This window comes from Girardinichthys multiradiatus, chromosome 21 (genome assembly GCF_021462225.1).
Source record: "Girardinichthys multiradiatus isolate DD_20200921_A chromosome 21, DD_fGirMul_XY1, whole genome shotgun sequence".
NCBI lineage: Eukaryota > Metazoa > Chordata > Actinopteri > Cyprinodontiformes > Goodeidae > Girardinichthys > Girardinichthys multiradiatus.
In genome coordinates this window covers 42,108,966-42,132,518 of record NC_061813.1, presented here as the reverse complement: position 1 = coordinate 42,132,518, position 23,553 = coordinate 42,108,966, and the positions used below count along the sequence as shown (strand labels likewise).

The following is a 23,553-nucleotide window of genomic DNA, read 5'->3' as shown; positions in this document are numbered from 1 at the left end:
TGTGTAGTCTGTGTGTGTGTAGTCTGTGTGTGTGTGTGTCTGTGTGTGTGTGTGTGTAGTCTGTGTGTGTGTGTAGTCTGTGTGTAGTCTGTTGTGTGTAGTCCTGTGTGTGTGTAGTCTGTGTTGTGTGTAGTCTGTGTGTGTTGGTAGTGTCTGTGTGTAGTCTGTGTGTAGTCTGTAGTGTAGTCTGTGTGTGTAGTTCTGTGTGTGTGTATTCTGTGTGTGTAGTCTGTGTGTGTGTGTAGTCTGTGTGTGTGTGTAGTCTGTGTGTGTGTGTATTCTGTGTGTGTAGTCTGTGTGTGTGTAGTCTGTGTGTGTGTGTAGTCTGTGTGTGTGTGTGTTGTGTGTGTAGTCTGTGTGTGTGTGTGTGTGTGTGTGTGTAGTCTGTGTGTGTGTAGTCTGTGTGTGTGTAGTCTGTGTGTGTGTGTCTGTGTGTGTGTAGTCTGTGTGTGTGTAGTCTGTGTGTGTGTAGTCTGTGTGTGTGTGTGTAGTCTGTGTGTGTGTAGTCTGTGTGTGTGTAGTCTGTGTGTGTGTAGTCTGTGTGTGTGTAGTCTGTGTGTGTGTAGTTGTGTGTGTGTGTAGTCTGTGTGTGTGTGTAGTCTGTGTGTGTGTGTAGTATGTGTGTGTGTGTGTAGTCTGTGTGTGTGTAGTCTGTGTGTGTGTGTAGTCTGTGTGTGTGTGTGTAGTCTGTGTGTGTGTGTGTGTAGTCTGTGTGTGTGTGTAGTCTGTGTGTGTGTGTAGTCTGTGTGTGTGTGTGTGTGTAGTCTGTGTGTGTGTGTGTAGTCTGTGTGTGTGTAGTCTGTGTGTGTGTGTGTAGTCTGTGTGTGTGTGTGTGTGTAGTCTGTGTGTGTGTGTGTAGTCTGTGTGTGTGTGTAGTCTGTGTGTGTGTGTAGTCTGTGTGTGTGTGTAGTCTGTGTGTGTGTGTAGTCTGTGTGTGTGTGTAGTCTGTGTGTGTGTGTAGTCTGTGTGTATTCTGTGTGTGTGTGTAGTCTGTGTGTGTGTGTAGTCTGTGTGTGTGTGTGTAGTCTGTGTGTGTGTGTAGTCTGTGTGTGTGTGTAGTCTGTGTGTATTCTCTGTGTGTGTGTAGTGTGTGTGTGTTGTAGTCTGTGTGTGTAGTTGTGTGTGTGTGTAGTCTGTGTGTAGTCTGTGTGTGTAGTCTGTGTGTGTGTAGTCTGTGTGTGTGTAGTCTGTGTGTGTGTGTAGTCTGTGTGTGTATTCTGTGTGTGTGTAGTCTGTGTGTGTGTGTGTAGTCTGTGTGTGTAGTCTGTGTGTGTGTGTGTGTGTGTGTAGTCTGTGTGTGTAGTCTGTGTGTGTGTGTGTCTGTGTGTGTGTGTAGTCTGTGTGTGTGTGTGTAGTCTGTGTGTGTGTGTGTAGTCTGTGTGTGTGTTGTGTGTGTGTGTGTAGTCTGTGTGTGTGTGTAGTCTGTGTGTGTGTGTAGTCTGTGTGTGTGTGTGTGTAGTCTGTGTATGTGTGTGTGTAGTCTGTGTGTGTGTGTAGTCTGTGTGTGTGTGTAGTCTGTGTGTGTGTGTAGTCTGTGTGTGTGTGTGTAGTCTGTGTGTGGTGTGTGTGTGTGTGTGGGTTGTGTGTGTGTGTGTAGTCTGTGTGTGTGTGTAGTCTGTGTGTGTGTGTGTAGTCTGTGTGTGTGTAGTCTGTGTGTGTGTGTGTGTAGTCTGTGTGTGTGTATCTGTGTGTGTGTGTAGTCTGTGTGTGTGTGTAGTCTGTGTGTGTGTGTAGTCTGTGTGTGTGTCGTATGTGTGTGTGTAGTCTGTGTGTGTGTGTAGTCTGTGTGTGTGTGTAGTCTGTGTGTGTGTGTAGTCTGTGTGTGTGTGTGTAGTCTGTGTGTGTTGTGTGTTGTGTGTGTGTGTAGTCTGTGTGTGTGTGTAGTCTGTGTGTGTGTGTGTAGTGTGTGTGTATTCTGTGTGTGTGTGTGTGTAGTCTGTGTGTGTGTGTGTAGTCTGTGTGTGTGTGTGTAGTCTGTGTGTGTGTTTTGTGTGTGTGTGTGTAGTGTGTGTGTGTGTTTGTGTGTGTGTGTAGTTTGTGTGTGTGTGTAGTCTGTGTGTGTGTGTGTAGTCTGTGTGTGTGTAGTCTGTGTGTGTGTAGTCTGTGTGTAGTCTGTGTGTGTGTGTATTCTGTGTGTGTGTGTAGTCTGTGTGTGTGTGTGTAGTCTGTGTATGTGTGTGTAGTCTGTGTGTATTCTGTGTGTGTGTGTAGTCTGTGTATGTGTGTGTAGTCTGTGTGTATTCTGTGTGTGTGTGTAGTCTGTGTATGTGTGTGTAGTCTGTGTGTATTCTGTGTGTGTGTGTAGTCTGTGTATGTGTGTGTAGTCTGTGTGTATTCTGTGTGTGTGTAGTCTGTGTGTGTGTGTGTAGTCTGTGTGTGTGTGTAGTCTGTGTGTGTGTGTATTCTGTGTGTGTGTGTAGTCTGTGTGTGTGTGTAGTCTGTGTGTGTGTGTAGTCTGTGTGTGTGTGTGTAGTCTGTGTGTGTGTGTAGTCTGTGTGTATTCTCTGTGTGTGTGTAGTCTGTGTGTGTGTAGTCTGTGTGTGTGTAGTCTGTGTGTGTGTGTAGTCTGTGTGTGTGTGGTCTGTGTGTGTGTGTAGTCTGTGTGTGTGTGTGTAGTCTGTGTGTGTGTATTCTGTGTGTGTGTGTAGTCTGTGTGTGTGTGTAGTCTGTGTGTGTGTGTAGTCTGTGTGTATTCTGTGTGTGTGTAGTCTGTGTGTATTCTGTGTGTGTGTGTAGTCTGTGTGTGTGTAGTCTGTGTGTGTGTGTAGTCTGTGTGTGTGTAGTCTGTGTGTATTCTGTGTGTGTGTGTAGTCTGTGTGTGTGTGTGTGTAGTCTGTGTGTGTAGTCTGTGTGTGTGTAGTCTGTGTGTGTGTGTGTGTAGTCTCTGTGTGTGTGTAGTCTGTGTGTATTCTGTGTGTGTGTGTATTCTGTGTGTGTGTGTAGTCTGTGTGTGTGTGTGTGTGTATTCTGTGTGTAGTCTGTGTGTGTGTGTGTAGTTTGTGTGTGTGTGTGTAGTCTGTGTGTGTGTGTGTAGTCTGTGTGTATTCTGTGTGTGTAGTCTGTGTGTGTGTGTGTGTGTAGTCTGTGTGTGTGTGTAGTCTGTGTTTGTGTGTAGTCTGTGTGTGTGTGTAGTCTGTGTGTGTGTGTAGTCTGTGTGTGTGTGTAGTCTGTGTGTGTGTAGTCTGTGTGTGTGTAGTCTGTGTGTGTGTGTAGTCTGTGTGTATTCTCTGTGTGTGTGTGTAGTCTGTGTGTGTGTAGTCTGTGTGTGTGTAGTCTGTGTGTGTGTGTAGTCTGTGTGTGTGTGTAGTCTGTGTGTGTGTGTGTAGTCTGTGTGTGTGTAGTCTGTGTGTGTGTAGTCTGTGTGTGTGGTCTGTGTGTGTGTGTGTAGTCTGTGTGTGTGTGTAGTCTGTGTGTAGTCTGTGTGTGTGTGTGTATAGTCTGTGTGTGTGTGTGTTGTGTGTGTGGTGTAGTCTGTGTGTGTGTGTAGTCTGTGTGTGTGTGTGTAGTCTGTGTGTGTGGTGTAGTCTGTGTGTGTGTGTAGTCTGTGTGTGTGTGTGTAGTCGTGTGTGTGTGTGTGTAGTCTGTGTGTGTGTGTGTGTATGTTGTGTGTGTGTAGTCTGTGTGTGTGTGTAGTCTGTGTGTGTGTAGTCTGTGTGTGTGTAGTCTGTGTGTGTGTGTAGTCTGTGTGTGTGTGTAGTCTGTGTGTGTGTGTAGTCTGTGTGTGTGTAGTCTGTGTGTGTGTGGTCTGTGTGTGTGTGTGTGTAGTCTGTGTGTGTGTGTGTAGTCTGTGTGTGTGTGTGTAGTCTGTGTGTGTGTGTGTGTATAGTCTGTGTGTGTGTAGTCTGTGTGTGTGTGTAGTCTGTGTGTGTGTGTAGTCTGTGTGTGTGTGTGTAGTCTGTGTGTGTGTGTAGTCTGTGTGTGTGTGTGTAGTCTGTGTGTGTGTGTGTAGTCTGTGTGTGTGTGTGTAGTCTGTGTGTGTGTGTGTAGTCTGTGTGTGTGTGTGTGTATAGTCTGTGTGTGTGTAGTCTGTGTTTGTGTGTAGTCTGTGTGTGTGTAGTCTGTGTGTATTCTGTGTGTGTGTGTGTATTCTGTGTGTGTGTGTAGTCTGTGTGTGTGTGTAGTCTGTGTGTGTGTGTGTAGTCTGTGTGTGTGTAGTCTGTGTGTGTGTAGTCTGTGTGTGTGTAGTCTGTGTGTGTGTAGTCTGTGTGTGTGTGTAGTCTGTGTTTGTGTGTAGTCTGTGTGTGTGTAGTCTGTGTGTATTCTGTGTGTGTGTGTGTATTCTGTGTGTGTGTGTAGTCTGTGTGTGTGTGTAGTCTGTGTGTGTGTGTGTAGTCTGTGTGTGTGTAGTCTGTGTGTGTGTAGTCTGTGTGTGTGTAGTCTGTGTGTGTGTGTAGTCTGTGTGTGTGTGTAGTCTGTGTGTGTGTGTAGTCTGTGTGTATTCTGTGTGTGTGTGTGTAGTCTGTGTGTGTGTAGTCTGTGTGTGTGTAGTCTGTGTGTGTGTGGTCTGTGTGTGTGTGTGTGTAGTCTGTGTGTGTGTGTAGTCTGTGTGTGTGTGTGTAGTCTGTGTGTGTGTGTAGTCTGTGTGTGTGTGTGTAGTCTGTGTGTGTGTGTGTGTATAGTCTGTGTGTGTGTAGTCTGTGTGTGTGTGTAGTCTGTGTGTGTGTGTGTAGTCTGTGTGTGTGTGTGTAGTCTGTGTGTGTGTGTAGTCTGTGTGTGTGTGTGTAGTCTGTGTGTGTGTGTGTAGTCTGTGTGTGTGTGTGTGTATAGTCTGTGTGTGTGTAGTCTGTGTGTGTGTGTAGTCTGTGTGTGTGTGTAGTCTGTGTGTGTGTGTGTAGTCTGTGTGTGTGTGTAGTCTGTGTGTGTGTGTGTAGTCTGTGTGTGTGTGTGTGTATAGTCTGTGTGTGTGTAGTCTGTGTGTGTGTGTAGTCTGTGTTTGTGTGTAGTCTGTGTGTGTGTGTAGTCTGTGTGTATTCTGTGTGTGTGTGTGTATTCTGTGTGTGTGTGTAGTCTGTGTGTGTGTAGTCTGTGTGTATTCTCTGTGTGTGTGTGTGTAGTCTGTGTGTGTGTGTAGTCTGTGTGTGTGTGTAGTCTGTGTGTGTGTGTAGTCTGTGTGTATTCTGTGTGTGTGTGTGTAGTCTGTGTGTGTGTAGTCTGTGTGTGTGTAGTCTGTGTGTGTGTGTAGTCTGTGTGTGTGTTTGTAGTCTGTGTGTGTGTGTGTAGTCTGTGTATATTCTGTGTGTGTGTGTAGTCTGTGTGTGTGTGTGTATTCTGTGTGTGTGTGTAGTCTGTGTGTGTGTGTAGTCTGTGTGTATTCTGTGTGTGTGTGTAGTGTGTTGGTGTGTGTGAGTCCATGGTATGCCTGCAGCCTGCTTCCAATGGTCCGATCTCTTCCACGCCAGTGATCATCGGGATAGGAGGGGAAACAAGCGCACTAATGTCTCTTTCCTGGCAAACAGACAAACTCTTCAACTGGATCCAAGAGTGTCATAAGATCATGCGATCATATGCATAAGATAAGTAGAAATAAATCACTGTCTGCGTATCCGGTGATTTTCAATCATGAACGGTGTAATCAAGTTACATGTATTGCTTGACTGTTCTCTCTGAGATCTGCAGAATCGAACTGTTTCCAGAGAGTTCCCAGCACGACGCCGAGTGCAGCTGTTTCCCAAGGAAGGACAACGGAGACCGCATTACGGCAGTTAACGTGCAGTGTGGGAGGCTCCGGAGGTTAGCCGCTTCGTTCACGGAGCTCTCTTCAAACTTCGTCGTCGCCTGGACAACTCCTCAGCATGGTTCATACGAGGTTAGGTTTTGGGCAGAGAGAGATAGAAGTAATAGAGAAAGATTAATGATCTAAACGTTTTTCATTTTTTGAAGTTTGGTTTTGTTTGTGTTGAACTCAGCTATTTTGGTGCTAGCAGAATATCTGCAGCACACGTGTTCAGGTTGTTAAGACAAATTAATTTTATTTAAAGGTGATTTTAAACACAGAAGATTGATCATAACGCGCCGTCCGCACTTATGCATTTTAACCCTTTTATTAACGGTATTTTAAAGGTGTTGATTCTGGTGCTAAGCTATTAGCTTCTTTTGTTAGCTCAACTGCTAACCGGTAAGGACACGTGCTTGCTGCTAAATAATATTTACCCAGAAAGGTTGTTAGTTTCAATCCAGTAAATAATAGTTCTCTAAACATTATTTTACTAAATCTGATAACTACGTAACCCTAACTAAGTAAACACCATTAAGCCCATATCCAAGATGGCGCCGCAGATGGTCGCCTCGGCGTGTTGGTGCGCATTGTTTTGTTTTGTTCTTTGCTTTAAAACGGTCTTCTGTAATGGTACCCGGAGCTCTTTCACCAGAGAAGAACTCATGAACATCAGGGCTACTACACCAGAGGAGTTATTTCCAACTTTTCTGCCTACTGCTCTGGAATTTTTGGAGATCCTGGTCAAAGGTGCGCTCACCTTTGTTCCCACGAACTCCCCAAATATAGACAGTTTATAAAATGTCCGACCAGAGAGGACAACATTCTGGATCACTGTTACACCACCATCAGAGACGCTTATCACGCCGTCCCACGTGCTGCACTGGGCCAATCCGACCACATCATGGTCCACCTGATTCCTGCATACAGGCAGAAACTAAAGCTCTGCAGACCTGTTGTGAGGACGACAAGGAAGTGGAGCAGTGAGGCTGTGGAGAATCTCCAGGCGTGTTTAGGCTGTACAGACTGGGATGTGTTCAGGACTACTACCAACAGTCTGGACGAGTACACAGAGGCTGTGACTTCCTACATCAGCTTCTGTGAGGACAGCTGTGTACCATCATGCACCAGGGTGAGTTACAACAACGACAAACCCTGGTTCACAGCCAAACTCAGAAGGTTAAGACTGGATAAGGAAGAGGCCTTCAGGAGTGGGGACAAAGACATATACAGAGAGGCAAAGTACAAGTTTGGCAAGGCAGTGAAAGAGGCCAAACGACAGTACTCTGAGAAGCTCCAAAACCAGTTCTCAGCCAACGACTCTGCGTCTGTCTGGAAAGGGCTCAGCAAATCACCAACTACAAGCCGAAAGCCCCCCACTCCATCAACGACCGACGCCTCGCCAACGACCTGAACGAGTTCTACTGCCGCTTTGAAAGACAAAGGGACAGTCCTGCAACCATCCCCCACGACGCCCCCAACAGCTGCAGCCACAATCCACCACCCCCCACCTCCCCAACCTCAAGAGGGGCCTTGGCACCTCCAACCCCCACCCTGAAGTTCCCCCCCACCAGCCCCCTACTCACGCCGAGGACGGCTCTTTCCATCCAGGAGAGGGACGTCAACAAACTCTTCAGGAGACAGAACCCCCGGAAAGCTGCTGGTCCGGATTCTGTCTCACCAGCCAGCCTGAAGCACTGCGCTGATCAGCTGTCTCCACTCTTCACAGACATTTTTAACACCTCACTGGAGACATGTCATGTGCCAGCCTGCTTCAAGTCCTCCACCATCGTCCCTGTTCCCAAGAAGCCAAGGACCACAGGGCTTAATGACTTCAGACCCGTCGCCCTGACCTCTGTGGTGATGAAGTCCTTTGAGCGCCTTGTGCTCTCACACCTAAAAGACATCACCGACCCCCTCCTGGACCCCCTGCAGTTTGCCTACAGAGCCAACAGGTCTGTAGATGATGGAGTCAACCTAGCCCTTCACTTCATCCTCCGGCACCTGGACTCCACAGGAACCTACGCCAGGATCCTGTTTGTGGATTTCAGCTCTGCCTTCAACACCATCGTCCCAGTTCTGCTACAGGAGAAGCTCTCCCAGCTGAGTGTGCCCGACTCCACCTGCAGGTGGATCACTGACTTCCTGTCTGACAGGAAGCAGCGCGTGAGGCTGGGGAAGCACGTCTCTGACTCCCTGACCATTAGCACCGGTTCCCCCAAAGGCTGTGTTCTCTCTCCTCTGCTCTTCTCCCTGTACACCAACAGCTGCACCTCCAGTCACCAGTCTGTCAAGCTTCTGAAGTTTGCGGACGACACCACCCTGATCGGACTCATCTCTGATGGTGACGAGTCCGCGTACAGATGGGAGGTGGACCATCTGTTGGACTGGTGCAGCCAGAACAACCTTGAGCTCAACGCTCTAAAGACAGTGGAGATGGTTGTGGACTTCAGGCAGAACCCAGCCCCACCTGCCCCCATCACCCTCTGTGACTCCACAATTGACACTGTGGAATCTTTCCGCTTCCTGGGAACCATCATCTCCCAGGATCTCAAGTGGGAGCCAAACATCAGCTCCCTCATCAAGAAAGCCCAGCAGAGGATGTTCTTCCTGCGGCAGCTGAAGAAATTCAACCTGCCAAAGACTATGATGGTGCACTTCTACACAGCCATCATTGAGTCCATCCTCACCTCCTCCATCACCATCTGGTACGCCGCTGCTACAGCCAAGGATAAGGGCAGGCTGCAGCGTGTCATTCGGTCTGCTGAGAAGGTGATTGGCTGCAGTCTACTGTCGCTCCAGGAACTGTACACCTCCAGGACCCTGAAGCGGGCAGGGAAGATTCTGGCTGATCCCTCCCACCCTGGTCACAGACTCTTTGAAACTCTCCCCTCTGGCAGGAGGCTGCGGTCCATCCGGACCAAAACCTCACGCCACAAGAACAGTTTTTTCCCATCTGCCACCAGCCTGGTTAACAAAGCCCGGAAACCACCCTGACACTCTCCCTTTCACCCCCCCCCCCCACCCCTTTTTTGCTGACAGGACACCTGTAACCTGTAACTCTATGAGTTACATTAACGCTCAGCTTGGACTCCTGCTTTACTTGTACAATGATCACCTGCACTGTTGTATTGCTCTTGCATCTTATACTGCTCTATATTTACTCTCACTCACTTAAAACTGTGCACATATATTTATATTATATTGTAGATATGTTTATACTGTTTAATTTGTATTGTATTGCACCGACTACGCCAAAACAAATTCCTTGTATGTCCAAAAACGTACTTGGCAATAAAGGTTTTCTGATTCTGATTCTGATTCTCCAGAAAGATTTGGTTCTTTTCCAAAATATTCCCTTAATAATATTTCTTTAAATATTATTTTAATAAATAAAGGTAGCTAATGAAACACCGTTGAGAATTAGTCATCCAGAAGGTTGGTTTTATTCAGCAGATCATTATTTAAAACATTATTTTATTAAAATAATATTTTATCTGATCTACATTGCCTAAGTTGGTTCCAAGACTAACTTAACTTCATTTCTAGATTCTTCAAGATAATCCTTGGTTCTCAAACATAAACATCTCATGGTAATGTTGCATCACTCTTTTGGTCATAATTATCAATCATCTTTAATCAACTTGTTTATATTGTACATAGTCCATTAGTCTTCATTATTCTTTAATTCTGCTTGGTAGTTTAGTTGGATTGTTTTAGCAAAGTAAAGAGTTTGTTAATTGAAATATGTTTGACTTTGAGTTGACTTATTTTTGTTAATAAATTCTTGTATTTTAAGAAATTGTGTGAATTCATTCCATATACAGGTCCTTCTCAAAATATTAGCATATTGTGATGAAGTTCATTATTTTCCATAATGTCATGATGAAAATTTAACATTCATATATTTTAGATTCATTGCACACTAACTGAAATATTTCAGGTCTTTTATTGTCTTAATATGGATGATTTTGGCATACAGCTCATGAAAACCCAAAATTCCTATCTCACAAAATTAGCATATCATTAAAAGGGTCTCTAAACGAGCTATGAACCTAATCATCTGAATCAACGAGTTAACTCTAAACACCTGCAAAAGATTCCTGAGGCCTTTAAAACTCCCAGCCTGGTTCATCACTCAAAACCCCAATCATGGGTAAGACTGCCGACCTGACTGCTGTCCAGAAGGCCACTATTGACACCCTCAAGCAAGAGGGTAAGACACAGAAAGACATTTCTGAACGAATAGGCTGTTCCCAGAGTGCTGTATCAAGGCACCTCAGTGGGAAGTCTGTGGGAAGGAAAAAGTGTGGCAGAAAACGCTGCACAACGAGAAGAGGTGACCGGACCCTGAGGAAGATTGTGGAGAAGGGCCGATTCCAGACCTTGGAGGACCTGCGGAAGCAGTGGACTGAGTCTGGAGTAGAAACATCCAGAGCCACCGTGCACAGGCGTGTGCAGGAAATGGGCTACAGGTGCCGCATTCCCCAGGTCAAGCCACTTTTGAACCAGAAACAGCGGCAGAAGCGCCTGACCTGGGCTACTGAGAAGCAGCACTGGACTGTTGCTCAGTGGTCCAAAGTACTTTTTTCGAATGAAAGCAAGTTCTGCATGTCATTCAGAAATCAAGGTGCCAGAGTCTGGAGGAACACTGGGGAGAAGGAAATGCCAAAATGCCAGAAGTCCAGTGTCAAGTACCCACAGTCAGTGATGGTCTGGGGTGCCGTGTCAGCTGCTGGTGTTGGTCCACTGTGTTTTATCAAGGGCAGGGTCAATGCAGCTAGCTATCAAGAGATTTTGGAGCACTTCATGCTTCCATCTGCTGAAAAGCTTTATGGAGATGAAGATTTCATTTTTCAGCACGACCTGGCACCTGCTCACAGTGCCAAAACCACTGGTAAATGGTTTACTGACCATGGTATCACTGTGCTCAATTGGCCTGCCAACTCTCCTGACCTGAACCCCATAGAGAATCTGTGGGATATTGTGAAGAGAACGTTGAGAGACTCAAGACCCAACACTCTGGATGAGCTAAAGGCCGCTATCGAAGCATCCTGGGCCTCCATAAGACCTCAGCAGTGCCACAGGCTGATTGCCTCCATGCCACGCCGCATTGAAGCAGTCATTTCTGCCAAAGGATTCCCGACCAAGTATTGAGTGCATAACTGTACATGATTATTTGAAGGTTGACGTTTTTTGTATTAAAAACACTTTTCTTTTATTGGTCGGATGAAATATGATAATTTTGTGAGATAGGAATTTTGGGTTTTCATGAGCTGTATGCCAAAATCATCCATATTAAGACAATAAAAGACCTGAAATATTTCAGTTAGTGTGCAATGAATCTAAAATATATGAATGTTAAATTTTCATCATGACATTATGGAAAATAATGAACTTTATCACAATATGCTAATTTTTTGAGAAGGACATGTATGTGCAGAGTTTATGCTGTTCAATGATGTCAGAGTTCGTCTCACACCTTTCTATTTTGTCCTAATACCATCGCCTTACTGGGCTGGTATTCACAGGACAACCCTTAACAGACCCAAATATTATTTGATCAAATATTAAAATATTAATATTAAATAATATTCTCAGATTAATAATCATAACAGTGACGTCAATGCGTCAGTACAGGAGAAACATTAGGCCTCTGCTCTGCCATTGTGTCAGCAAGCACGAAGAAGCAGTGTGGAAGATTCAAACAAGGTGGAGGAGGGTTGGGGTCAACAACTGGCTACAAATCTCAGCTTCTGAACAAGATGAAGAGAGAATAACAGCTGTGGAAAGGTGCATTTAAAGCTATCCAACAATGTGTCTCTCTTCTGCAGTTCATCTAGAAGTCATCGTATACCCTCCTTAAGGTCCAAAATCCTGTTATTGTGTTGTAGGAGCAGAGAGATGCCAGACCTTCTGAGCAGTCTGAAGGCCACGGATGGCTTATAGCAGAACTATCACCATCAGATCAATAAAAGTCATTAAAACCATAATAAGGCATCAAAGGTCCCACAAAATCCAAAGTTTGAATGGAAATAAGGTGAAAACAGCATTTTTCTTCAAGTACTGTAGTCCGCTGGTGAGGGTGCAGCCTTCAGTGCATGGTGATCTTACGAGCTTTAATTGTCCACCCAACACCATAAACATCTATCTATTACAGGGAGGTGCTTTGAATGGCTCTGCTTTCAGATATCTTCAGAGCCCCATCTGAAGGCTACCAGATGCTGACCAATCAGAAGAAATAAATGTCTTAAAAGGCAGAAGTTAGAGCAGCTGATCTGTGAAAGACTGTCCTGAGGCCCGCTGAAATCCAGTCAGTTACTCTGATAAAGTCCCAGAACCAAGGACAGAGTCCAGTTCAATGAGGAAAATGTTCCTCTGGAGGTAAAATGTTGGTGGAGTCTCTGGTGACAAACGGTAACAGAGGTCGCTGTCAGCCATGCACCAGGTAGTAACACTGAGTATATCACGGTCATTTAGATTGAAGCCAAAGGCAACAATGGCATAAAAAATAAAACATCTTCTGCAAACAACATCTGAACATTTCCTTCATCATTTTATCTACTGATTCCTGCTAACAGCCTCCTGTCATACATGATGTCAACGCTGACCTGTGCTATTTAACATATTGCAGCCCAGTTTATTACATAATCACTGAAATCAGGTTACATTACACCAGCAATACTATTGGAATGTCAGCTGGTTACTGACTTGTTACCATAAGGCACTGACAAAACCAGTTTAGCTCCCAGAAGGATGTAATTGGGTCCTCATGCAGACCAGTGATGGGATGAGATGATTTGATTGACTGAATGGCCACCAGAGGGCAACAGTGATCATATCAGGCAGTTATTGGAGCGTCTGACAGTCAGAGTGAAGGTCAACATGCACAGAGGATGAGCATTAGCAGCACTGATGGGGGTCATAGGAAGGGTCTGCATGAGGTCAGGTGGTCGGTTTGGTACATGGAGGGTCCAGATGTCCTGGTGGACAGATGCTGGAACCAGTGTGTGTATGAGGGCCCCCAAACACAGACCACACCACCATTTTGTGCAGAAAGCCTGAGAAAAGCCTATGAGCTCTTTGCGTGTTTTGTGGACTGTTTCCAACAAGGGTTGACATGAAGTTTGTGGAGTTCCATAATGATCCACTGGTTCCAGCATAAGAACAACAGCTTTTATTTTACTTTTCAAAGATTTTTGTGGCACTAGATGGCTTTAGTGACAATAATCGGAAAAGAAATGGGCAGAGGAAGAAGGGGGAGGACATGCAGCAACGTGTTCATGGTCAGGAATTGAACCCTAGATGGCTGTGTCAAGAACTATAGCCTCTGTATACGGGGAACCCAAACACCGCTACATCACATGCTGCGCAGGCAACTGGTTTTTAAACATACTGGGCAGCAGCTTGATACAACCACCCACCCTCTTGTAAACCTGGCCCCCACCCAGGTCACTCCTGACGCCACTCTGCTGGTTGTTCTACAAATCTAGTCCTTTCCAGTTCCGTCACTGGTCTTCAGAACCCAGTTACATGCTGTTACAGGGTTGCTGAACAGTGTATGTCAGCAGGCGTGTTACTGGTTTATCCACCTTACAGCCCATGCTATCAAATTGTTGGCCCACGTCAACCAGTGTCTAACTGAGCTGGGATGGTCTCTTACTCAGAGTCAGAAACAGTGATGCTATTATTCTTGTCCTGATGGGTGCAGACGTGTGTTCAGGTTTCATGACGTAAAGGGTCAGGGCTACCATGGAGACTGGCATGTAATGCAGATAAACAAACAGGCATAAACTGGATCTGGGTGAATCTAAGCTAGCACAGCGCTAACAGAGGTGCGTTCCTACCATCCAAACCCTGATCTATGACAGAAACACAGAAAACCAAGAAGGCGTCTTACCTCGTTAAGCTGTCCAATCAGATTAATTAGAAAAGCATGGAGGGATCAGGGAGACAAGAGTCATGAGTGGGGCATTCAGCTGCTCTACTTAACTGATCAAAGCAGAATTATGGAAAAAAATCATCAGTCATTTTTCTTCTAAATTCAGAAAATGTTTCTAAAACGTGTCGTTAAAACACGGATCCTAACTTTCTGCCACAGATATTCAAACATATTTATGTAACACAGGAAACTCATCATCATCATCTCAGTTTGGTGAGGGATTAAGAAGCTGCCCATGACTGAGCATGTTCACTTGATGTTTCCATGAGGGTCGGGACCACTTAGGTTCCTATGAGGTTTCATAGCTTCATCCATCACAGGCTTTAATAAGCAGACGAGCTCCGAGACATCATTAACCTGTTCACAGCGTGAAAATGTTACAGCTGCTCAGCAGCAGCTAATATCAGTCTTATTGTGCAGAGGGTTCAACCAAGGGTCCTCCGACCAACACAGATTCTTCCACTCTAACTGGATCTGTGGTTTCATTGGGGACTCATCTGGGATTGGGTCCTAAACACACCTCCTTCTGTGTATAACTAGACTTAAAAACCTTACCTCCTTGAGGTACTTGAGGAGTAACTTCTTTGTATATTTAGAGTTATTTCGGTCAGATCTCTGTGTGTTTTATTATTCCTTGTATTCATGCTTGTTTACCACTCTCAGCCACTCTCATCATTCTGCTCACCTGTGTCTCTTTATTACTGGAACTCACCTGTTCTGTCTCTTATTTAAGCTCCAGGTCTTTCATTGTTCCTGGCTGGATTTCACTGCTCATGTCCACACCTGTTTCCATGCTTCGTTCACATTCTGCCTGTTCTCTAACCTCATGTTTTGTTGTTAAAACTTTCCAACTCACCGTGCTGCTCCTGCCTGCCTGTCTGCAGTTGGTTCTGACACCAAGAGCCACATTACACTGATATTCAATTACTAGCAGCCAGGCTATGCTTACTTATTAGATCACTTCTAAACTCAATTTGTTGCATTTTATGTAAATCATGAATCGTTTTTCTACTTCACAGCGATGCTCTCATTTTGTTGGTCTGAAGATTGATGATGGAAGCAACATCTGAACGGTGAAGCTCTGGGTCTACTGCTATAATCCATCTATGATCATGATTAAGGGAACAAGATCCTGGACCCCAGCAGCAGAAACATCACTGATTAAATATCATTTCTCATATTTGGTTCTTCTTCTTTACTTAATAAAAGTATTTCAGAGCTTTTTAGATCATTACTTTATTTTCTAGAGACTTTTAAATTATTTTATAATTATTGCATGTTAAAAAACACTAAATGTGGAGTTTCAGCTCTTAAGAAGGACCTTGAACACAGCTTGAATGCTGTAATTAAAGTATTTTTCCATGAACACAGAGGGATCCAGTTTATTCTGCAGTTACACACGGTTCTGTGTCTGCACAGATCAGATTCTTTAAGCCCATTTTCTGTAAAATATTACAATTTAAATTAAAGTACTGATGCAGCAAACAGCCTGAATCATTATTAGAATGTTCAGAAATCCTACTGCAGGCATGGTTCCTTTCTTTTTCTGTTCTTGGTCTGCAAATCTGTTTGGGTCCAGCTATCAGTTTGAAAAATCTTTGGGTAAAAAGTCCAATACCAGAACGCTGAGTTCCTGTTTGTTCCAGACTTACTTGCAGACTATTCAGGTGTTATAGTGTTTAAAGTCAAACTGTTTCCTACAGGATACTGATTTGGATCAAAACCAAGCTGAAACCAGCTCACAGCACATAATGATGTGGATGGAAGTACAGTGGGAGCCATTCAAGTGAAAGATTGGGCCAGAAACAAAGACGGGTTCAAGAAGAACTCCTCGGTGCTAACTTTCTGCAAATGGAGGGTGAAGAGAGTGTGTATTCAGTATGTATAATGGATCAGCCCCGAGGGCAGCCCTCAAACACACTGCTGAGCACACACACACACACACACACACACACATACACACACACACACACACACATACACACACACACACACACACACACACACACACATACACACACACACACACACATACACATACACACACACACACACACACATACACACACACACACACACACACACACACACATACACACACACACACACACACACACACACACATGCACTCTGACACTAGAGCAGTTCCCTGTTTGGGCCCATTAGCCACAGGGAAGATCTATAATGTATGTCTGTGTGTGTGTGTGTGTGTGTGTGTGTGTGTTCAGGTAAGTAACATCCATTAGTGAGTCCCCACACACACATACACACACACACACACACACACACTCCAAACGGCAGCTGTTAGAGAACATTATTGGCTGGATTTTCTCTGGTTTTAGTATTACTGCATCTCCTGCTGATCCTGCTGATTGAAGGATGATGCTCACACCATGCTTGGAGGGGGAATGGCAGTGCCAACGGTCCTGAGGTGAGAGGATCATGGTGTGGGAAAAATGTTGGCGTACTCCACAGAACTGAAGCAAAACAAGGAAACTCAGGTAGTTTCAGAGAAATTAAATTAAAGTCGTTAGACCGCCCAGACAAGAACATCAATGGAAAGAGCTAAAGATCAGAGAGCGTAGAAGAATCCCTCAGAACCTTTAAGATCTGGATATAGTTTGTGTAAAATGGCTCAGAATCACACCTGAGCAATTAAGGCATGGCACTGGGTTCTAATCAGGTTCTACAGTAGACATAATGATTTAGTTAGTACCAACAACTAAGTATCTAATCAGCCTTAGTAAGCATCTTCTAAATCCATTGTCTTTGTGGATTGATTGGCTCGTTACCATGTCAACAGCCTTTTTAGAGAGGAAATGGTTGGTTGGTTGGTTCAGTACTTGTGTTCTGAGCGGTTTTTCACCTGTTGTTTCTGTCAGACATCCACAGTTCTGATCTCATCTTGACACTCAGCCTGGGTCCACATTCATTCAGTCAAAGGATCTTCACTTTCTGTTTGTTGAAAACAGAACTCCTCTAGAAGCTGAACAGGTGTTTTTATCTGATCGGATTCTATCTGGAGGCTGACACTGAGGTGTCCAACAGAAACAGGACCTTGATCCGGATCATCTTAATCCAGCAATGGATCTTCACATAATTAATATTCATGTCTTAGAGGATGTTACCTTTAAAGGCTCAGGCTGGGATATAGGTGGTGAAGCTGGACCGATCTGTAACACTAACCTGAGCACACGAAGGCCCGAGATGAGAGCATCAGCCGTGAGCAGTTCTGGTTCCACTGCTTATGCAATGGTGGCTGATCCACACACATCATCTCAACCACAGCCTTCCTTTAAGCAAATACCTTCTTCTGTGGTTTTCGTCTCATGGGAATGATGGTAAAACTGAAGAAAAGAGGACCTCAGACCGTTGGAGGTTCCAGTTCTGATCCAGATCTGGTTTTAGAGGAGTTCAAACCTTCCACAAAGCTTGCACCAACTCATAAAGGTTTAGATCTAGGAAACTGTTCCACCAAGGACTGGGGGGCGGAGTTACACTGACCAATGAGAACCAGAAAAACTCTGGGAGTCATGTTTAAACATTCAGAACCAACACAGGTTCTGCCTGATCAAAGCTACAACATGAAGGTTAGGTTGAAGCAGCACGGCACCGTAACATTTTAAAATTCTGGGTTCTTGTGTTTATTTGTTAATGTTATGAGCGTCGTTCTCACCTCATACTCCTCTTTGAATCCGTAACCCTCGGCACATTTCATCTGGGTGATGTGCTGCAGCAGGTCGGCCACTCGAATGGCCGGATGCAGCTGACCCGTCTGATAGGGCAGCGCCTCCCGCTCCGCTTCCCGCTGCTTGTAGTGGGACTGGACCAGGCTACTGGTTTCACTGGTCATAGTGTGGCTGCTGTCGTCTGGAGAAGAACAGAGGGAGGAGGAGAGGCAGATCAGACAGAGCTTAAACAGAATACGTTTGGACACAAGATGGACTGGACCAGGCTGACCCAGATAAATGCAGGATCGTTTTATTTCTAATGAGCCGACTGAATCAGATCCAGTTGGGTCTGAGTGCTGTGTTCTGAATATAATCTGACATATAAGACTAAATCAAATGTTTATTGGTTTTTATCAGATTCTAATGTTGAAGCTTCAGCCTGGACAGACTCTGGCCTGTTCCCCACAGACCAGTAAGAACCCGGCTGACCTCAGAGCTTCAGGGCTCAGAGTTGGATCCTCTTCATCTTATTGATCAGATCTGAATCAGAATTTAAAGCCCCGTCCTTCTGGTCCTGGAGATTCTAGAAGACACTCTTGTTTCAATACCATGTTGATAACTAAGCCTCTCATTACCAACTAATTATCCATGGCTTTGGTGTTCTCACAATGAAACCCCTCCACATGATCCAGAACCTTTAAGAGGACCTGATTTTACTACATGCACCTCCTTTGGCCCTCCTTGGCCATCAGAATCCAATCCCAGTCCCTGATCCTGCCTGCAGAGAGACTCCTGTTAATCAGGCTCAGTCCCACAGACTGATCACTGAGTTTCTCTAAGGAAGGTTGTTTAATGCTGTGTCCCTTCAAAGCAGTTTTAGGCCAAACTTTTCTCACTTGTGGTTCCACCAGTTCTACCAGACTGAAGCCTTGTATTGGTCCTTAGCTGGACTTATAAATCGGACTTTCACATCCATCTTCTGCATCTGGAACCATGAGCAGCCACTGAAAGTCTTGATGAACTGATTAATAACCTCCATCAAGCAGAGCAGCAGCAGCTTGGTGGTTGTGTGAGGAAACCTTCTACAAGTTCTTACCAACAAAGACCTGGCTTTAAAGGTCTGATTAGTAATAAACTGCAGGACAGGAATCATGATTAGATAAACTGGTGTAATCAGAGTCTGAACCAAGTGAGCAGATCTTTATACTAATAGAATAAACCCACTCTGTTCGGGGTTCTGAGTCTGTCCAAAACCAAACACTTTGTTACCACTTTGTCTAATGAAAAGTTCTGGTCCCTATCCACTCCTACCAGGCCGTTACCACGACAACACAAATGAATGACATCACATGACATCACATTACATGTCTGGAGAGAGGATGATGATGGACTCTTTTCACACTGCTGCCAAAAAAGGAAGCTTCAGTCCCAGTAAGATACCCAGGTTACTGGTCCACACCCAGTCCAGATCCAGTACATTCGGATATTGAGAATAAAAATGACCTGCCCTCCAAAGTTCACCATTATGAATGGCTATTTGTCCAGAACTGGCCCAGTTTGGGCTGTGTACTGGTCCAGAATATTTGGGGTTCTTGGAGCTGCAGTGTAAAAAGAGCAGAGTTCAGAGTCCTGGAACAGAACAAACCTTTGTTTTTAAAAGTGGACATCTGAGCTAAATCCATCCAGCACTCTGACATGAACATTTCAGCAAAGACACAACGTTCCACTACGTTCTCTAACTGTTCTTATTGGCTAGCCTGGGAGCTAACTGACCAATCAGAAGCTCTCTAACCTAACAGCACAACCAGTCAGGATGTGGAAGATGGATGGTGTGATGGAGGTGGTGGCTTGTGATTAGATGGATGAAACAACCCATCTGACAAAAACAACAACCAATCAGAGGAGATCAAGTGCTGTGAGCTGATTGATTAAATGCATAATGATGGGAGGGGCTTGGGTTGTGATGTCACGACTTTACAGAGGGTAAAAATGAGGCTTTGCCACACTAATGGATGACATCACAGCAGGTAATGGGTGTGGCTTCATGCGAAGTAGTGACCCCCAAACATGACCCCCCCCATTTAGCCCCAAATTTAACCACTTACCATTAATGGGCACTTTACACAGAGAAAGATAGAAGAGAAGAAGAAGAGAGAGGAGACACGAGATGAGCAACAACTTTAGCTTTAGCTTTTAGCTGGTCTTAAACGGTTCTACAGCTAACACACAGCTAGAATCAAACACTGCAGAAGATCTGTTCAACCTGAGGCCTGCTAGGCTCCAGCGTCTATGCTAGCCTGGCTAACATCCGTCTGAGTGTAGCACCCAGTTAATGTCTGGATCCCTCCTCCTCTAACTAGCACCCAAACAAGTAAGATTCAGAGTTTTTATTGCCTTGCCTCCACAGGCATGTCCAATGAGATCTTCTATGTTTTAGAGAAAGCATATTGTGGGCATTTTAAGCTCAGAGAGGGGTCTGTTAGGCTACAAAGCATGACAAAAAAAAACAACATTTCTTATTGTCAACAGGAAATAGATGCCATTATTTGCTACTAAGAAATGTCTTTGATGTTTGTTAATGAGAAGAACATTATTATGTGGCTGAAATTGATCAGAGGATTTCCAAGATGCTGTAAGACCCCTTTACACAGGACAAACACCCGTTTAGGATACAAGAATCGGCCAAAATACTTGGTGGTTTGTGGAGGCTGTGGCGCGATCTTCAGAGGTGTAACCCAATGGGTTCCTCAGGTGCTTTAGTAGAGCATGAAAGGCCAAAGAGGATTTTAAGCATGTGGAAAACGTTTGTAATGCAGTTGTTGTCGTTTATGATGTAAGTCCTGGGTGGTAATTGGGGAATGGCGCAGGCAACATGTCCATGAAGTGGGTCAACGAATCACTGAACAGACTGGATGTCCTGCGGATGTTTGGGAGTGTTCAGCTGGGACTGATAGGAGATCCATCTAATTAAACAGTGGTGTTCACAGAGTGGTCAAGGTGGACGGTCTAATCCAGCCCAAACTATCGGTTTCTCAGAGAAAAGTCTTATTATCAATGATTTCTGTATCCTAGACTTAACGTATGGTGACATGACTAACAGATGCAACTGTTAAGTCACTGTGTTAATTCAGTACTTTCTCTTTAAATGAGACAATTAAAAAGGGTCAAAGTTCAAGTTGACTCCTAACATAATTTGCAAGAAAATATCCCAGATTAATGAACTGTATTTATTTATTTACTATATATGGTTTTATATCGTTCTCCTAAAGCTTTTATGTTGAAAAACTCCACCAATGTTAGACTTCTAGAAAATCAGAAAGCAAATCACTCCCCTCTTATTTCCTCTGTTGTTGTTATTGTCTTAGTTCGTTTTCCTCCCCCAGTCGATGTGGGCGTGTTGTGTCCATGCAAAGGTTGGAGGTCACAGACAGACGTGACGTCAACACGACACGCAGGAATGTGGTGGATGTGGGGATGGAGTGAAAGCCCAACATCATTTAGGTCAAAAAAACAAAAAACAGGGTGAAAACCAAGGATCAATAACTGAACAAAAAATAAAAACAACTATTATTAAATATGAAATAAAACAACAGAGGAAAAAGACCAAATCTACTGAACTAAAAAAACGGACATAAAAAAGTTACTTGTATTAAAAACGACAAAAATAAAAGCAAGACGTAAAACACTGAAGATGGCAGAAATAGGCATTAAATGAAATAAACAGAAAAACTATAGAACAAAAGACCAATTACAAAAGGTTTAAAGTTGTCAGAAATCAGAATAAAAGCAGCTGAACAACAAGCAAGCAGGGATGGATGGAAGCCAGAGAAACCCTCTCTCTTTCTGTCTGCCCTTTCCTTTCACTTGTCTGTCTGCTTCTTGTCTACCTCCCGTCTGTCTACCTGTAAACTGAAACTTGAAACTCCTGCAGAGGAAACAAGAAAGAATCTCACCCAGGATAGCTGTCGGTACGAACGGATCTGCCATCAGGACACAAGAACAGCAGACAGACAGACAGACAGGACCAAGAAGAGAAGAAGACAAAAAGACAAATCAGTGCACTTCTGGTCTGTGTGATGCCAGCGTGATGCGTTCACTGTCGGTGTGATGCCAGTGTGGTGTGTTCACTGTCAGTGTGGTGCGTTCACTGTCGGTGTGATGAGTTCACTGTCAGTTTGATGCCAGTGTGATGCGTTCACTGTCGGTTTGATGTGTTCACTGTCATGCGTTCCCTGTCGGTGTGGTGCGTTCACAGTCGGTGTGACGGGTTCACTGTCAGTGTGGTGCGTTCACTGTCGGTGTGATGAGTTCACTGTCGGTGTGATGAGTTCACTGTCGGTGTGATGAGTTCACTGTCAGTTTGATGCCAGTGTGATGCGTTCACTGTCGGTTTGATGTGTTCACTGTCATGCGTTCCCTGTCGATGTGGTGCGTTCACAGTCGGTGTGACGGGTTCACTGTCAGTGTGGTGCGTTCACTGTCGGTGTGATGAGTTCACTGTCGGTGTGATGTGTTCACTGTTGGTTTGATGTGTTCACTGTCATGCGTTCCCTGTCGGTGTGGTGCGTTCACAGTCGGTGTGATGAGTTCACTGTCAGTGTGGTGCGTTCACTGTCGGTGTGATGAGTTCACTGTCAGTTTGATGCCAGTGTGATGCGTTCACTGTCGGTTTGATGTGTTCACTGTCATGCGTTCACTGTCAGTGTGGTGCGTTCACAGTCGGTGTGATGAGTTCACTGTCGGTGTGATGCGCTCCCCGTTGGTGTGGTGCGTTCACTGTCGGTGTGATGCGTTCACTGTCAGTTTGATGTGTTCACTGTCATGCATTCACTGTCGGTGTGATGCGTTCACTGTCAGTGTGATGCCAGTGTGGTGCGTTCACTGTCAGTGTGGTGCGTTCACTGTCGGTGTGATGAGTTCACTGTCAGTTTGATGCCAGTGTGATGCGTTCACTGTCGGTTTGATGTGTTCACTGTCATGCGTTCACTGTCAGTGTGGTGCGTTCACAGTCGGTGTGATGAGTTCACTGTCGGTGTGATGCGCTCCCCGTTGGTGTGGTGCGTTCACTGTCGGTGTGATGCGTTCACTGTCAGTATGATGTGTTCACTGTCATGCATTCACTGTCGGTGTGATGCGTTCACTGTCAGTGTGATGCCAGTGTGGTGCGTTCACTGTCAGTGTGGTGCGTTCACTGTCGGTGTGATGAGTTCACTGTCAGTTTGATGCCAGTGTGATGCGTTCACTGTCGGTTTGATGTGTTCACTGTCATGCGTTCACTGTCAGTGTGGTGCGTTCACAGTCGGTGTGATGAGTTCACTGTCGGTGTGAAGCGCTCCCCGTTGGTGTGGTGCGTTCACTGTCGGTGTGATGCGTTCACTGTCAGTTTGATGTGTTCACTGTCATGCATTCACTGTCGGTGTGATGCGTTCACTGTCAGTGTGATGCCAGTGTGGTGCGTTCACTGTCAGTGTGGTGCGTTCACTGTCAGTTTGATGTGTTCACGGTCATGCGTTCCCTGTTGGTGTGATGCATTCACTGTCGATGTGATGCGTTCACTGATCTTGTGTCACTGTGCTATGGAAGCAAATCGTTACCATATTTCAAATGAAAAAGCATTTCCAGAAATGCTTTTTCATTTTAAGAATGTGGCTGCATTATTTGACCCATAAATAAAATTAGTAATCAATCATCCTATTAGCATTTTCTTCTTCATGACTGCACATTTTATGCCATAATCAAAAAGAAAACAAAGCAGACATTGCTTTTTTGTTTTCGTGGTCTGCCCTTAAAGTACTGCCCAGAACTAGAAAATGAAAAAGCATTCCGAGCTACGGGCGCAGCAGAGTGACGTCAGCAGCCGTTCTTCCTCAGCTCCCTGCTGACCGAGCTACCCATCTTGTTCGGTGGGAGGCGCTGTGCACGTCTGCAGTGCATTACATTGCAAACGTGCCGAGAAATTGATTGAATTGCAGCAGGACCGAGCTCAGTTTGTGGCAGTGGCAGGAAGAACTGGTAGTTCTGGTGGCAGCCTTATGGCCTGGGACATCCAGCGTGTTTTTAAGCATTTATTTATAATTTTCTGTGAGTGACGATTCAGAATAGCCGCTCATGCTCTATAATACACTGGCTGTTTGTGCAATAAATCTTCGTCATCCTTTCAACATGTCACACATAGTGCTATTTATTTTCCATGTCAAGTAAATACAATCACCTTATGTTATGGGTCT

The 23,553-nt window shown here is 44.9% G+C and overlaps 1 protein-coding gene across 1 annotated transcript in view; it reads right to left on the bottom strand.

The window, feature by feature from the left end:
* Positions 1–23,553, bottom strand: part of LOC124858044 (receptor-type tyrosine-protein phosphatase mu-like) — a 174,168-nt gene that overhangs the window by 23,517 nt on the left and 127,098 nt on the right. The window contains exons 22-24 of the mRNA XM_047349761.1: positions 21,280–21,306; positions 19,432–19,443; positions 17,332–17,525 (exon numbers count right to left, since the gene is read on the bottom strand). Of these exons, the coding sequence (XP_047205717.1) occupies positions 17,332–17,525; positions 19,432–19,443; positions 21,280–21,306 (233 nt within the window). The remainder of the gene's footprint in view (positions 1–17,331; positions 17,526–19,431; positions 19,444–21,279; positions 21,307–23,553) is intronic.